Source organism: Eptatretus burgeri, chromosome 2 (genome assembly GCF_056783735.1).
Source record: "Eptatretus burgeri isolate ZD-2024b chromosome 2, Ebu_testis_v1, whole genome shotgun sequence".
NCBI classification, from domain to species: Eukaryota; Metazoa; Chordata; class Myxini; order Myxiniformes; family Myxinidae; genus Eptatretus; species Eptatretus burgeri.
Window position 1 is genome coordinate 134,625,801 of NC_140962.1, and position 15,462 is coordinate 134,641,262.

At 46.1% G+C, this 15,462-nt stretch overlaps 1 protein-coding gene across 1 annotated transcript in view; it reads right to left on the bottom strand.

Annotated features, from left to right (window-relative positions):
• The window catches only part of LOC147033205 (testin-like), a 64,005-nt gene extending 49,474 nt beyond the window's left edge, over window positions 1-14,531 (bottom strand). Inside the window, exon 1 of the mRNA XM_085871364.1 lies at window positions 14,344-14,531. Coding sequence (XP_085727490.1) covers window positions 14,344-14,370 — 27 coding nt within the window. The 5' untranslated portion in view covers window positions 14,371-14,531. The remainder of the gene's footprint in view (window positions 1-14,343) is intronic.
• Between the last annotated feature and the right edge of the window lie 931 nt (window positions 14,532-15,462).

A 15,462-nucleotide genomic window follows, 5' to 3' on the forward strand; every position in this document is an offset into this window, starting at 1 on the left:
AGGATGGAGCAAATGCACATGCAGCTCACTTGTCCATGAAGTGACTCAATAATTGATTTCTTGGCAGATCGATGCACAGGGTGGGCAAGATGGATACAGAAGGAAACTCCAAGGAGGGAAAACATGAAAAAGCGTAAGGAGAAGGGATTTGGGGGGGTTTAACGAGGGAGTAGAATATGGTTTTGGATTGGGGACGACCTGAGATGGGGATAAACAGCTGTCTTGAAAACCTGGAGGGAAGAATGAGATTGAAGAAGATGTGGAAGTTGATTCCACAATTGGGGGGGGGGGGGAAGAGTCACAAATGAGTCGAGGGGAGCAGTGATCCTGGGTTTCGGTAGTTTCACCAGAAGGGGGTTGATGGTGGGCCATGTGAGTCCTGCAGAAAGCTAGGGTGGGGGGACGATGCATGTAAAGAGCAGGGAGTGAAAGACCAGAAAGGAGGCAGGAGAAGATAGAGACCACCGATCTGTCTGTGATGGCAAAGTAAAAAGCCCAAAGACTCACATTCATCACGGGAGATTCCAATAATCTTAAAGGCCTTGGTTTTCACAGCGTCAAGCAGAGCAAGATGTGAGGAAGGTGAGCCAGGCTAAAGGGGAGATCCCTCCTCCATGAAGCTGCGGATGAAAGCCCTGTTCGTGGATAGGACCTCAGGTGTGCCAAGTAAGGACTTTCTGCAACGGAGGATACCCAGTCGGAGGCTGGCTTTGGAGGCCAACTGTGAATGTGGTTTTCCAAAGAAAGATCATGGCTGATAGTGAGACCAAGGAGTTTGAATGACTGAACTTCCTCAAATGAATTCTTAAGAAAGTACATCGGAGGGTTTGTCAGACGGTCCTTTCAGAGAGAGATCGTGAGAATGTGATATTTCTCAGGATTGAAAGACATATTCCAAGTGTTTGACCAGTTTGTGATTTTATGAAGGTCTGAAGAGAGGGAAGAGGCTGCAGCTTAGCTGCTTGTCTGAAGGATGAGGGATGTAATGGCAGAGGGTGGAGTCATCAGTAAATAGATCAAGAGGATTTTTCGTCGAGTCGGAGAGATCACTGATGAACATCAGGAATAGGACTGGGCCCAGAACACTGCCTGTCTTGACATGGAGAGGAGATGAAAGGATTTTGATGAGCACCTCACATTGGCTATAAGAGAGTAGAACAAGTCAGTTTGTCAAACGTGTGGTTGGCCTTGGATTCCACATGGAGAGAGTTTGGAGAATAATGCAGGATACCAAACTGTTTCAAAAGCACGGGATATGTCCAGAGAAACGGCCCTGTTCTGAGCCACTGCGACTGGGATATCTTGCCAGGCTCTGTCTCGGGTCTGATGGAAACATTCCTCATGTCCATGTAAATGTCTCTGTCTTTCTATCATGTACTAATAAGGCCTTAAGGTTAAATAATTAAGGTTCTGCCATTTGTTCGTTGACACTGTGAGCATGGATATCAGGAGAGGGTAAGGGTGTATTTATATATTGTTTTGGTTTTGGAAACTTACCCCAGGGGGAGAGCATACGTGGACATGTAGGAGACCTGAGGATTAATTATTTAATTTGTCTTTGTGTCGATAGTCCGGTTGTTTGGGGGGTGGAAGGGACATGCGTTGGTTAGTTTGTGTTTTCCTGGTGTGATGTCTACTCCCCCCCCCCACCTCTGCTCCGCTCAACAATCATTCCTCCTTCACATCATCAGTCCCCCCATCCCTGCCTTTCTCAATCCACCAATTACCTCCCCTTCACCAAACATCATTTCGCCAATCCCTCCTTCATCCCATCAATCTTACCTTCAGCCCTGCGGCCGTTCGGTCGTCCCTCAGTCCGGCGGAATCCCTTCCTGTTCTCCCTCCAATCACACATTGCTTAATTGGGCACATTTGATCCATCTGTGGTTGTTAATTCTTTGGGCCGATCGGATAACCTTCACCGCATGACACTGTGTCCATTCTCAATATACATGGTTGTGGCAGGAGCTCCGGCCCTTTTCCTATGCATGGTGGGGTGTGGCACATCTCACATGCGTGTTGCAGTGCAGGACTGTACAAATGAATCCTTGCTCTTGAAGGGAGGGGCGGAGGGCTCATGTCATGGCCTCCTCAGAATGATGTGGCATTTTCCACAAGCTGCATCATGGACCCGCCCCCATCGGACGCGCACCGATGACGAGGCTTGAGTAGAAGGCTCGCACGAGCCGAGATGGGAAGTAAGCCATGTGAAGCAGAGGAAGAAGCTGTCGTCTGTTCGTATCACGTTTCACCTCAACAGGCTGATATATCTGTGCAGATGTTGCATCGTGGTGCCTGTTAAACAAACGTTTTTCTACATTCGAAGCTTCTGTCAAAGAGCCAGAGGAAGAGGACAGGAGCGTACGAGAGGAGACGATAGAAGACGAGATCCTGTGAGAAAAAGGAGCTCGGAGCTGGTCCTCGTCCTTCCAGGAGAAAGCTCAGAGCTCAGAGTGGAGAGTGGGAGGAAGAGGAAGAAGTAAGAGTACAAAGTACAAGATGGGGAAAGAGAGATATGAAAAGGAAGGAAACATAGTCGCCAAAGAGTTTGTCCTTGTCCTACGAGTTTGTCCTTGTTCTAAAACTTGTCCTGCGATGAGCAGAAAGCCCATAATGTGGAGGAGGGTGGTGTGGAAAGGCCAGAATGTGGTTTGGTTCGTGGAGAGCTGCTGGACATGAGGGCCCAACAGAAACAGATTTGCTTACAGCTGATATATCTGGAGTACCGGAGAGGACTCACCTACTGGGTCTGGGCACCTCAGGGACGCAGGTGCGTGTCCCATCACATAACAATACCACTGACCATCTTCCCCATTCACTCGTATATTGAGCTGGCGCAGCCTCGTCCAGCTGTGTGAGGTGAGGGAGAACCGAAATATCCTACTTTTCTTTTCTTCTCAAGTTTTTCTTCTTGTCTTCTTCATCCCCCATGTTTGAATGATGGCCATGTGTCCCTTGTGTAAGTAAGTTTGTAGAAGAAAGAATACGTGTCTGGTTAAATCTGCTCCTCTGTGCCTTTTGCTTTTTTTGCTCTAAATGATTGCTCGTGTGTATATAAATAAATAATTGTTTGTTGTTCTTTCCAATCTGTTTCGGATGTCTGTTCCTTTATTGATCTGATACAGTGTACAAGTATAGTTAGACGGAAAGTTGTACCCCACCTGATTTGCGCTGATAGCTGGTGCTGCACCTGTCTGTTCTGCTCGGCAGAAGATCACTAGGTGTGGCCTCTAGTTTGGTTGCCATACCACTAGAAAGGTATCATGGAAACATCGAAGCGTAACCATTCTCATCCGGGAGGCTAAGTGAAGCAGTTATGGCTGTGTAAGAACTAAAGCCTGTTGGACCGTGGAGTTATCTGTGGTCGGTGGCCTCAGGACCGAGTGCATGGGAGAAACTCGAGTGTTTCCTCTCGTGGCCGGCCCCGAAACCCCGGTCCATGACAATATTTATTTCTCACATACCGGTTTGTTGTAATTGTTTCTTTGTAATCCCTTCCTCTGTGACGCATAATTTAATAAATGCACTTGGTCTCAATTGAGGTGAATTCTGTCTGTCCCTGGTAATGGCATTTTTTTTTGATTCGGCCTACTAAAAAATTCTTGCCTTGGAACAGGTCGTAACGGTTTCTGTATGCTCGAGCTTTGCTGTATAGAACGCTGATCTTCATCTATCTATAATTCCAGCAATGTGTGTGTGTGTGTGTGTGTGTGTGTGTGTGTGTGTGTGTGTGTGTGTGTGTGTGTGTGTGTGTGTGTGACCGCTGTTACTCGACAACCACTGGTCCGATCTAATTGAAACTTGCCAGGTATATTGCTGGGGACCTGATGATGTGCCTTTTCAAGGTTTGATATTAATCGGACAAGTGCTTCCCAAGTTATGGCCATTTATTTAACAACCAATGACAAGACATGTTGCTGCGTGGGTGTGGCCGATGGGGAAGAGATTCTCAGCCGCAGTCCCCATTACGGGTTACAACGTACGGACTTCCGGATAGTGATGACAGTGTATTTTTTTTTCCACGTAGGTTTTTTTTTTCTCTTCTCTTCTCTTTGTGTTTTTCCTTGCGATGATATTGCAAAAAGGCAAAATACGTTGGCGCTAATTGAATAATTGGCCATTAAAACTAAATTGCAAATAATCGTAACTGCGATATGCGAACTTCCGGGGCACGCACGTACGGGCACGCAAGAGCAAAGGAACGGCCTGTGTGGTTGTTGTTTCTGGCACAAGGTTTGAAAGTTTTTTGTTTTTTTGCACGTTCGGCCACGCATGTACGGGCACGTATCTACAAATTGCTGTATACATTGCAAATCGCTTGCCAAGCCAGCCATTCCTTATCAACCGATTTTTGTTCACCATGGTGATACAATCGCACATGGTGTAATTGACTTTTTGTTTTTATCACATGGAGGATGTCCTTTTTGAAAATGAAATTACAAACTGACATTCAAGATAATGTTAAGGTGACAAGGTTTCTTTGGAGTGCTTGCTTGAGTGCTTAGGCCACTTGGTGAGCACTCCTCAAGCTGCTTGGTTTGAACCATCTGTTTTTAAAACTCTCTCCCAGATTATGTCTGTTTCAAAGTATGAAAGAGGCGGCGATTGCCGTGTCAGATCTGCCGAACATTTTCTGACATTTAAAACAGAAGTGTTCCCGACTCTGCAAGGTGGTTCTGAGATTTTTAAAAGAGAGTGGGAAATCCATCTTATATATTACTAAAACTCTCATCTAGTATGTATGTATGTATGTATGTATGTATGTATGTATGTATGTATGTGAATGAAATACAGCCAAAACGGTACACGATAGCACAAAATTTTTTGGGCCACCTTACTCACCATTCTCCTGCGGTGTGCAGTATCAATTTTGTTCAAATCGGGCAACGAAAAAATAATTAAAAAAACAGTTCCCGATTCAGTCAAGTATTCTTTGGGAGAATTTGATCAATGCAAACAATCTCAGCGGTATAGTTCGCTGGAGCTATCTTTTTTTCTGTTTTGTATTTTTTTTGGAAATGATTTTTTTTTTATCAACCGTTGTCACAACAGGAACCCAACGGGTTCACGGGTCGTCTAGTATAGTATAATCCTTCGTGCACCTCTGTTATGTCTGGGTGAGTGGCATCTAAAGAGCTTCGCAGCTCTGAAAATTCCATAAAAGTAAAAAGAAAAGGATGAAGAAGGAGAAGAAGAAGGCCATAAACTAAAAAGAAGCAGAAGCAGACGAAGAAGATGAAGAAGAAGAACCCTTCTAAATATTCAGTGAAGCGATGGGGTTCACATATATTTTAACGATGCAGCACTGCCGAGTGAGCGACTTGGTAAGGTGAGGTGCATGACGAGGTATTACGTACGCAGTTCAGTCACCTGTGGTACCCTGCACTACGGTACAGTGTTAATTCATGGGCAAAAATAAATAAATAAAAGTGTGTGTGTGTGTGTGTGTGTGTGTGTGCGTGCGTGCGTGCGTGCGTGCGTGCGTGCGTGCGTGCTATGCTTCCCATGCTATGGTGCACAGTTCACTCTGCATGCTCTGTCACGCTGCTAAACACAACAAAAAATACATCTACATCCCATTGTCCTTTGTAATAAATGGTTGATGGATCAAAGTACAAAGAGCAGGTCCCACTGGATCATTTCTTCTTTCTTTTTCTATTTTCTTACACGAGATCGCTTTGTTTCCCCTTTTTGCGTGATCTGCTTTCATTCAGGATGTTATTTCATTTCATTAGGAGCTTGGAGCGAGGTTATCTTCGATAAAAAGTGAGTGAGACATTATTACCTTTTTTTTGTTGTACACACTGTTGAGGCTCGTATGAGAGCTAACACACAGAAACATACAACAAGGGGAGCAGGAGATAAGAGCGGCAGGAGAGAGAAGGAAAAATCAGTGGGGAACAGAGACATGAGGAGATCTGTGGAAGGGAGAGGGATGGGGTGGGGAACACAGGGGAAACAAGATGGGCAAGGTACACTTCAGGGACTTTCAGGAAGGAAATCAGGAAATTTGAAGGAGGTGGCTTTGGGGTGGATTAGCGGTGCTATAAAAGATTGTGGTGTTGGATGGAGGAAGATTCAGTTCAATAGAGGTTAATTAATAATACATAGATTAATATGCATAGATATATACAACAGAGGTTGCCAGAGGTGGTGGTGAACAGCTGTTTTGAAGACCTGGAGGGAAGAGTGGGATTGAAGAGTGTGTGGGAGTTTGTTTCCTAAGGTGGAGTAAAAAGAGGAAAGAAAGAGTGAAGGTGAGCAGTGATTCTTGATTTTCGTAGTTTTACGAGAAGGGTGTTGCTGGCGGACCTTGAGCGTCCTGCGGAAATACCTTCCCTCTCAGATAGAGCAGGGGGAGCGAGGCTGGAGAGGAGATGGTAGAAGAGAGAAAGACCACCAACCTGCTTGAGGTGAGAGAGTGAGAAACCCAAAGACTCAGACTCATCGTGGGAGATACCAATGATCCTAAATGCCTTGGTCTCCACAGCGTGAAGCCAAGAAAGGTGAGAGGCGGGAGCACCAGCCCAGAGGGGAGAGCAGTACTCCATCAGGCTGCGGACAAAAGCTTTTTGTTTGGGCAGGAGCTCAGGTGGGTTGAGAAAGGACTTTGCACGATGGAGGATGCCCAGTCGGCAACTGGCTTTGTAGGTCAGCTTGGAAATGTGCCTTCCCCAGGAAAGATCATTACAGATAGTGAGACGAAGAAGCCTGAATGAAACGACTTCTTCAAGAGGATTGTTGAGAAAATATATGGGGGTGGGGGAGGGGGTTCTCAATGGTCCTTTTGGAGAGACATAGTGAGAGAGTGAGATTTGTCAGGATCGAAAGACATGTTCCACATGTTGGACCAGCGTGTGATTTTATCCAGATCTGCAGAGAGCGAAGAGGCTGCTTTTGTCTATCTGAGGGTTGACAGATGGTACAGCAGAGGGTGGAGTCATCAGCAAAGAGATAAAGAGGATTTTCCAGAGAGTCAGAGAGATCATTGATGAAAACCAGAAAAAAAGACACTGGCTTGAGGAACTCCAGCCTGGACAGGAGGAGGGGACGAGAGAACTGCATCAAGGGCCACACGTTGTCTGCTTGCAAAATCGAAGATTTTTCAAGTATATTGGTCAGTCAAATTTGTCTGTCTGTCTGTCTGTCTGTCTGTCTTTCGCCTGCAGGTCACAATTCTAAACAAATTGTCATAAAACTTTCCCAAGTTGTAGAGGTAGTCTCAACTGAGAAGCCTATTGATTTGAAGGTCAAAGGTTAAAGGTCATCTTGAGGTCAAATTTCTAAAATCGTCATTTTTCATCTGATTGACGTGAAATGTGAATAAGACTTACATATTGCGTCACTAATTCGGGAATCCAACTATTGAGGTCAAAAGCTCAAAGGTCAACTCAAGGTGAAACTTCTAAAATCATGAATTTTATCTGAAAAATCGTCAATTTTCTTCCGATTGACTGGAAAACGAAACAGCAATTTCATAATGCATTACTGAATTGGGAAACCAACTATTTTTGAGATCAAAAGGTCAAAGGTCAACTCGAGGTCAAACATCTAAAATCACAATTTTCAACTGAAAAATCGTCATTTTCCATCCGATTAACTTGAAAGTTGAACAGGATTTGCATAGCCCATCACTGAATTGGGAAAATATTTTTGAGATCAAAAGGTCAAAGGTCAACTCAAGGTCAAACTTCTAAAATCATCAATTTCAATCTGAAAAATAATCAATTTTCATCCGATTGACCTGAGTTTTGATGAAGATTGTCAATTTTAATGTTCATGAAATGGCCAATTTGATGTATCCATAGCAACCTTTGGAGAGGGAGGTGGATTTTGCAAGTATCGTGCTCTGCACAGCGTCTTTTTCTTGTTTGTTTGTTTGTTTGTTTGTGACACTACTCCTCTGAGCTCCCAAGGTTAATTGTGCTAAAACTTTATAGGATAACTTTTTTTTAACCACAATACACCTTACTCGGGGTTTAAACAATTCATAATGAGCCACTACCTGTTGCAGGAAGATAGAGTCTGGAGGGAGTGGTTGCGGTGGGAGGAGGCAGGGGAGGGGATGGGAAGAACAAGGGGAAGAAGTGTGAGGAGGAAGGGGCTGGGGTTGGATAAGGAAGGGAAAGGGGTGGGGTGAAAATCTGGAGGGATGGGATGGGGATGGGAGAAAGAGGGAAGGGAATGAGTGGGGTGGGAGTCTGGAGGGAGGGGAATGGGAAAGAGTAGGATGAGGAAAGGGAAGGGTGGGAGAAGTTTTCTTGTAGCCAATAATATTAAACACTCACTATGGCTACACGGTGCTGCCCAGAGGGGTGTGGTGGTGTGGTGGGGGGGGGGGTGAGGTGCACTGCCCGGCTGGGTGAGCCTTTCCCGGCAATGGTTTTGGGAGTGTTGGACATTGAAAAGCTATGGAGTTATTGGCCTCATGGTGGTTATTTTTTCCCTGTGGGCTGGCTGCAACACTGCTTGACTCCACATTCCAATATAGACTTTATAGCATCCTTTGGTGGCCTCAAAATAGATGTCAAGGCCAAGGTGTTGTAGCATAAAACCGTGCTGAGATTCTGACATACCTACACCCAAAATGTGGGGCCTCTAGGTGCTACGGTTTGGCCATTAAAGTATATCATACAAACGCACAAGCACCCAAAACACACAAACAAACACATGAACACTTGAAAATACGTGTATAGATAACAGCAAGACATTCTTTAAGAATATAATGGGTATGGAAATGGTTCAGAGTAGTGTGGGCCCATTGAGGAATAGCACAGGAGAATTGGTGGATGATGAGGGTGAGATGGTATGTTTGTTAAATCGATTTTTTGCTTCCACTATTACATGGGAACAGTCAGAGGAACTTCCAATAGTGGAGAATATATATCTGGTGGCGAGGAAGGCCTTTTAGAGGAGATCCAAGTGGGAGTAGATAAAGTGAAGAAGCCCCTAGTAAAACTAAGGGATGATAAAGCTCCAGGGCTGGATAATATGCATCCCAGAGTATTGTGGGAGGTGGCAGATCAGGTCAGTGTGGTGATAGCGGATATCTTTAACAGCTCGTTGGAGTCAGACAAGATACCAGAGAATTTGAGAGTAGCAAATGTAACACTGTTATTTTTAAAAGAAAGGTTCCAGAGAAGAATTGGGGAACGATAGACCTGTTGAGTTGCCATTAGTGGTGGGGAAGATGTTGGAGACATTGATTAAGGAATGGATAGGGAAACATTTGAATAAATACAAACTAATTCAATGGAGTCAGCATGGATTTAGCAAAGGGAGATATTGTTTCACAAATTTATTAGAATTATATGAAGTTGTTTCTGATTTGGTGGATGAGTGGAAGTGTAGTGGACGCAGTATATCTTGATTTTCAGAAGGCATTTGATAAGGTGCATCATAGCTGGTTGTTAGCTAAGGTGAGGGCTTGAGGAGTGGCTGGTAGAGTAACAATCTGAATTTGAAACCGATTTAGTGATAGGAAAGAAAGAGTGACTGTGAGTGGGAGGATGTCTTGCTGGGAAGATGTAAGTGGTGGGGTACCTCAGGGATCAGCACTAGGATCATTATTATTCATAATTTACATCAACGATTTGGATCGTGGGGTGAAGAGATCTGCTTTGGAAATGTGGTGATGACACAAAGGTTGGAGGTGAGGTGGATAGCAGAGGGGATGGTGATCAGATTCAGGAAAGTGTTGATACTTTAAAGCAAAATAATGCCAGATGCAATTTAACATGAAGAAATGTAAGGTGCTGGGGTTGGGTAGGGATAATGAAAACAGGGATTACATGACACAAGGGGCAATCTTGGAGTATATAACACAGGTAATATATTTGGGGGATAAGCAGACAGTGCCAAGCAGCTATAGGTAAAGCTAACAGTACTTTAGGTTGTATTCGTAGGGGGATAAATTATCGTAGGGAAACCACGGGGTAACATCCCTGGGTCAGATTGCGGGAGAGTGTGTCGGAGTGGTGCTGAGGTGTCGTCCACCAGACGGCGGTCTCCTTGGGTTAACCTGAGGCGGTCCCTTCGGGTGGGTGCCTGGAATGTCCTATCCCTAAGAGAGGATGATCACCTGTCTCTGTTATCATCTGAGCTCAAGCGTTTGGACATCGGGATTGCAGCTCTCTGAGGTTCGGAGACCGGATTGCGGCGAGATAATGGTGGGTGGTTACACCTACTATTGGTCTGGTCGCTCTGATGGTTACCATACCCAAGGAGTTGCTGTAGCTGTGTCCAATAAGCTGACCCCAATGATAATTGAGGTAACACCGGTCAACGAGCGTATTATGAGATTAAGGATTCGTCACTCCTTAGGTGTCATTTCCCTGGTCTCTATTTATGCTCCGACTGAGGCGAGTGATCTCACCGTGAAGGACACATTCTACGCCACACTCGAGTCTGTGGTTGATCAGTGCCCCAGACGAGATACACTTCTAGTCTTGGGGGATTTCAATGCATCGACTGGAACTGATAGGGATGGTTATGAGGTGTGTGTTGGTCCCCATGGGTCAGGAACTATGAACCAGAATAGCACTAAGTTCCTTGACTTTGCAAGAAGTCATGGACTTAGGGTGGCTGGTTCATGGTTTCAGGGCCACCAAGCTCATCGCTGGACTTGGTATTCCAACGCTGGCGGTGTGGCAAAGGAGATTGACCATGTCCTCATTGACGGTCGTTGGAGGATGATCCAGAACTGCAGGGTCTACCGGAGTGCTCAGTTCCTCAATACTGACCACAGGCTTGTTGTAGCAACTCTAAAGCTGCACCTTAAATCCTGGAGAATGGTACCATCCCAGCCTAGGCTGGATGTTGCCAAGCTCAGGGATGAGAGAGTAGCTGAGGAGTTTGCGAACAGGCTGAGTGGACACTTGGGGTCTGGGTGCTTTGGGGGTCCTGAAGAGTTGTGGAGCACCTTCAAGACCACCGTCCTTGATGTTGCCGGTGGATGCCTTGGAGTTCACCGCAGGGCAAAGAAGAATTTTGTCTCTCAACGGACACTGGATACCATTGACCAGAGTCGCAGGGCCAGGCTGAATGGCAGAGCTGAGCTGTTCAGGGAGCTGAGGCGTAAAACTGTACGTGCACTGAGGGTGGACAAGGAGGCCTATGTGCGAGGAATCTGTGAGGGGGTAGAGCATCACCTGTGGACAGGTGATTCTCGTCCCGCTTACAGGGAATTCGCGCATTACGTTCATCCAAGCCCATCTCTCGGAGCACTGCAGTTCGAGCAGAGAGTGGTAGGCTCTGACAGAGGAGTCTGAAGTGAAGGCCCGCTGGGCCGGTTACTTTGAGCGGTTGTACCAGGCTGATCCCCCAGCTGTCGAGTTGGACGTCAAGGGTGTTACAATCCCTGTTGCTGACCCTCGAATCAACTGTGGTCCACCATCGCTTGTGGAAACACGGGCTGCGGTGAACCAGTTGAAACGGGGCAAAGCTCCAGGGATCTGTGGCATCCATGCTGAACTTCTCAAGGCTGGTGGAAATGCTGCACTCGCGTCGTTGCATGCAGTTTTGTGCTCTGCCTGGAACACAGGCATCATCCCAACTGACTGGAAGAGGGGCCTTGTTGTCCCTCTCTGGAAAGGGAAGGGTGATCGCCAAGACTGCAACAACTACCGAGGGGTGACGCTGCTCTCAGTGCCGGGCAAGGTCTTTGCTCGGATAATTCTTGATAGGGTTCGCCACCATCTGCTTGAGCACCAGCGTCCAGAGCAGTCAGGCTTTACACCAAAGAGGTCAACGATTGACCGTATCCTTGCTCTTCGTGTCCTCAGTGAACGCAGACGAGAGTTTCGGCAGGGGCTGCTTGCAGCCTATGTTGATCTCTGTAAAGCTGTTCGATTCAGTGAATCGAGATGTCCTCTGGAGGATTCTTGGTCTTCGTGGGGTGCCAGCGAAAGTGATCGTTCTGATGTATGTACTCTACACTGATACTGAGAGTGCTGTGAAATGTGGTGGTACCGCCTCTGACTTATTTCCAGTTGTTACTGGAGTTCGTCAGGGATGTGTACTTGCCCCCCACACTTTTCAACACTTGTATGGACTGGATTTTAGGGAGGATGTCGGAGAGATCAAGTTGCGGTGCATCGTTTGGCAATGTCAAGATCTCGGTCCTTGATTTTGCAGATGATGCAGTCATCTTTATGAAGACTTTAGACATCCTCTTGGGGGCCCTCGAGGTGCTGAATGAGGAGTCGGAGCCGTTGGGATTACGGATTTCTTGGGTCAAAACAAAGATCCAGGCTTTCGGTGACATCTTGGATGCTGCTGTCCTGTCTGTGTCTGTTTGTGGTGAGGATGTTGAGGTCGTGGATAGATTCACTTACCTTGGCAGTGATATTCATGTCTCCGCAGGTTGTGAGCCGGAGGTCAATAGACGTCTGGGTCGGGCCTGGGGAGTCATGGATTCACTGGATCATGGGGTGTGGCGCTGCCGGTACCTGTGCGGGAGGACGAAAGTCCGAGTCTTCAGGTCCTTGGTACTTCCAGTCTTGCTCTATGGGTGCGAGACTTGGACTTTGACCAAGGATCTGAGACGGAGACTTAATTCCTTTGGTACCAGGTCTCTTCGGAGAATCCTTGGCTATCGCTGGTCGGATTTTGTGTCCAACGAGCGGTTGCTGAGAGAGACTCGGATGAGATTTGTTACCTGCATAGTCCGTGAGCGTCAGCTGCGGCTGTATGGACATGTGGCTCGTTTTCCTGACGCTGATCCTGCTCACCAGATTCTCTCAGCGAGGGAGTCTCATGAGTGGAGGAGGCCAGTGGGCCGACCACGTGCCTCATGGTTGCAGCAGGTTGACCATCATCTCAAGGAGATGGGGATGGGCCTGGCATCTGCCTGGGGGATGGCCAGACGGAGGCCCCTGGAGTACCGGCGGAAAGTGGACGCAGCGACGCGCTGTTCTGGCACATGCTCCCATACCTGACCTGACCTGATAAATTATATATTAAAAGATGTGGTTTCAACACTGTACAAGTATTTAGTGAGGCCTCATCTGGAATATTGTGTATTGTTTTGGTCACCACATCTGAGGAGAGATATAGTTTCCATAGAGTGGGTACAATCCCCCCCCACCCCCAACACCAGATCTCAACTATAAACGGTCCGATGAACTTGAAAATTGGATACATGAGATTGCGTGAAAAGTGTGGGTGAACTGGGCGATTTTGAGCTTTCCCTGAATGGGGGGCTCCCAGTCCCACCCAGTGCAGTTAGAGTTAAGATGATGAAGGTTGAGGACAACATAGATGCAGTGGAGCTTTTCAGCAGAGTGGACAATGTTTGGACCAGGGGCCATAGCTTGAGGATAAATAATATGAGAGGATAGTTTTAAGGCAGGTGTCTTTCAGTCAGAGGGTGGCTAATGCGTGGAATGGTCTTCCAGGAAATGTAGTGGCAGCAGAAGGGGTGGATAGGTTTAAATTGGATCTGGATAAACACCGAGATGAGTTGTAGATAGAGTGGTTATATGGATATTGACTTGTGTGGATGGTAGGTAGCTTTTGCCTTGGTGGGTAATGATATTGGGGTTGGTTAGTGCAGGCATGATAGGCGGAAAGGCCTTCTGCGCCAAAGTTCCTTGTGTGTGTGTGCGTGTGTGTGTCTGTGTGTGTGTGTGTGTGTGTGTGTGTGTGTGTGCGTGTGTGTGTGTGTACCACTCTGCTATCTCCACTCACTCTCCCCCAGCAGTAAACAATTCTACAATCTGATCAATAGAACAAGCACATGCTTGAAGCGAAATGGCGCCGCATCTCCTGCGCCAACGTTCCTTGTGTAAGGTAATTGAACGAAAACACTTTTGACCTCAAAATAAAAAGATGAACACCATGATTGTCTCTCCCAAGGAAACTTTTACAAGATGCTTAATACAGATGTGGTTTGTAACAACATGATTGTTATAAGAAGCCAAAGTGATGGTGTTGGTTTTGATACAGTGTGAAGATACAGTATTTTGGCTGCACGCCCAGTGCAGGGGAAAGGTAAAGGAAGTTGGGAAAGGGTCGGTGGTGATGGTAGTGGTGTTAGTAGTGGGCTCGTGTTGTTTGTAGCGGTGTTTAGGAAACAATGCTCGTACCTGTCCATCACTGAAGCATCAGTACTCCCTTCCTCTCCAATATAGAGGTGAGCAGGCATTAAAGTGCGTTTGTGATAATATATATATATATATATATATATATATATATATATATATATATATATATATATATATATATATATATATATATATATATATATATATATATATATATATATATATATACATAGTGACGGAGGAACGATCATATAAAGACTCCGTAAAGTGAAGAAGTTATTATTTTTGTGCTTTTTACCTTACTCATCCTGTTTTGCAGATCCATGCTCACAAAACGCTCCCAACGGTTCTGATCAGAGGAATGATGTTATCCTTACATACAACTACTTCTTCCTTACGTTCCCACACCTTCCTGCTTGGCTGCACAAAACTGTACAGTAGTGTACGCCCTTCTGCTTTCATTCCGCCACGCCCACCTCTTGTCTGTGCTTTCCCCCACGCCCACTTCCTTTGTGCACTGCCTGCCACGCCCACCTTCTGTCTGCGTTTTCCGCCACGCCCACATCTTTTCAGTGCAGGTATCTACCACCATCCTGCAGGAGAATGTTTTCTCTCTATTTGTATGGGCCCCACAAAGGCCTGACCACCTCTAATTATTTGATTAACTTGTGAAGGTGGCTGCATTTCTAGACCTTGGGTAATCAGGGCAGGAATTTGGAATTTGACCAGGGTGCTGGCATTGGAGGCATGGTGAATTTAGTCATTGATGCAACCAACACCTTGGCTGCGAAACCCAGGACGCCAGCTGGCTACTTCTGAATTGATCTGACCAGCCCATCTGTTTGATCTTTCCCCATATACCAATGTTCTGCCCTCTGCCTGTTTTTCGTGATGCACTCTCCATCACGCCCACCTTCCCGCCAAGTCCACATTTCGCCCTTTCTTGTTAATGTCGTGATTGTTATGGTGGACACGAACGCTGCTCCTTTTATAACGTTGGGAAGACATCACAAATCTTTCAAAGTGTAATCCAGCCTCAATATCTCATGATGATTCTGTATTAAAGCTTTACCAAGCCTGGTGTTGGCATATTGGTGAAAGTTGCTGGCTTAAGATCTTCAGGTGTTGAGTGTTAGCCCCTTTTTTCCGTTTAATTAACAACAGGTGGGTTAATTCAGCCTGTCATCCTACTGAGGACAGTGTAATGAGTATCAGCTTACTGGTAATGGGGCACTGCATCAGCGACACAGTCGCATTTCCAAGAAATGATAGCTACCCCAGCAGCTAAGCTGCCATACACAAGAAGAAGAAGACCATCTGCAATGTCAAGCTGATTGTCATTTGTCTATTTATCATCCATTTATTTTGTGTATAAATATGGCACAATTGTTGACCTCCACCCTTCTCCCAATTCACA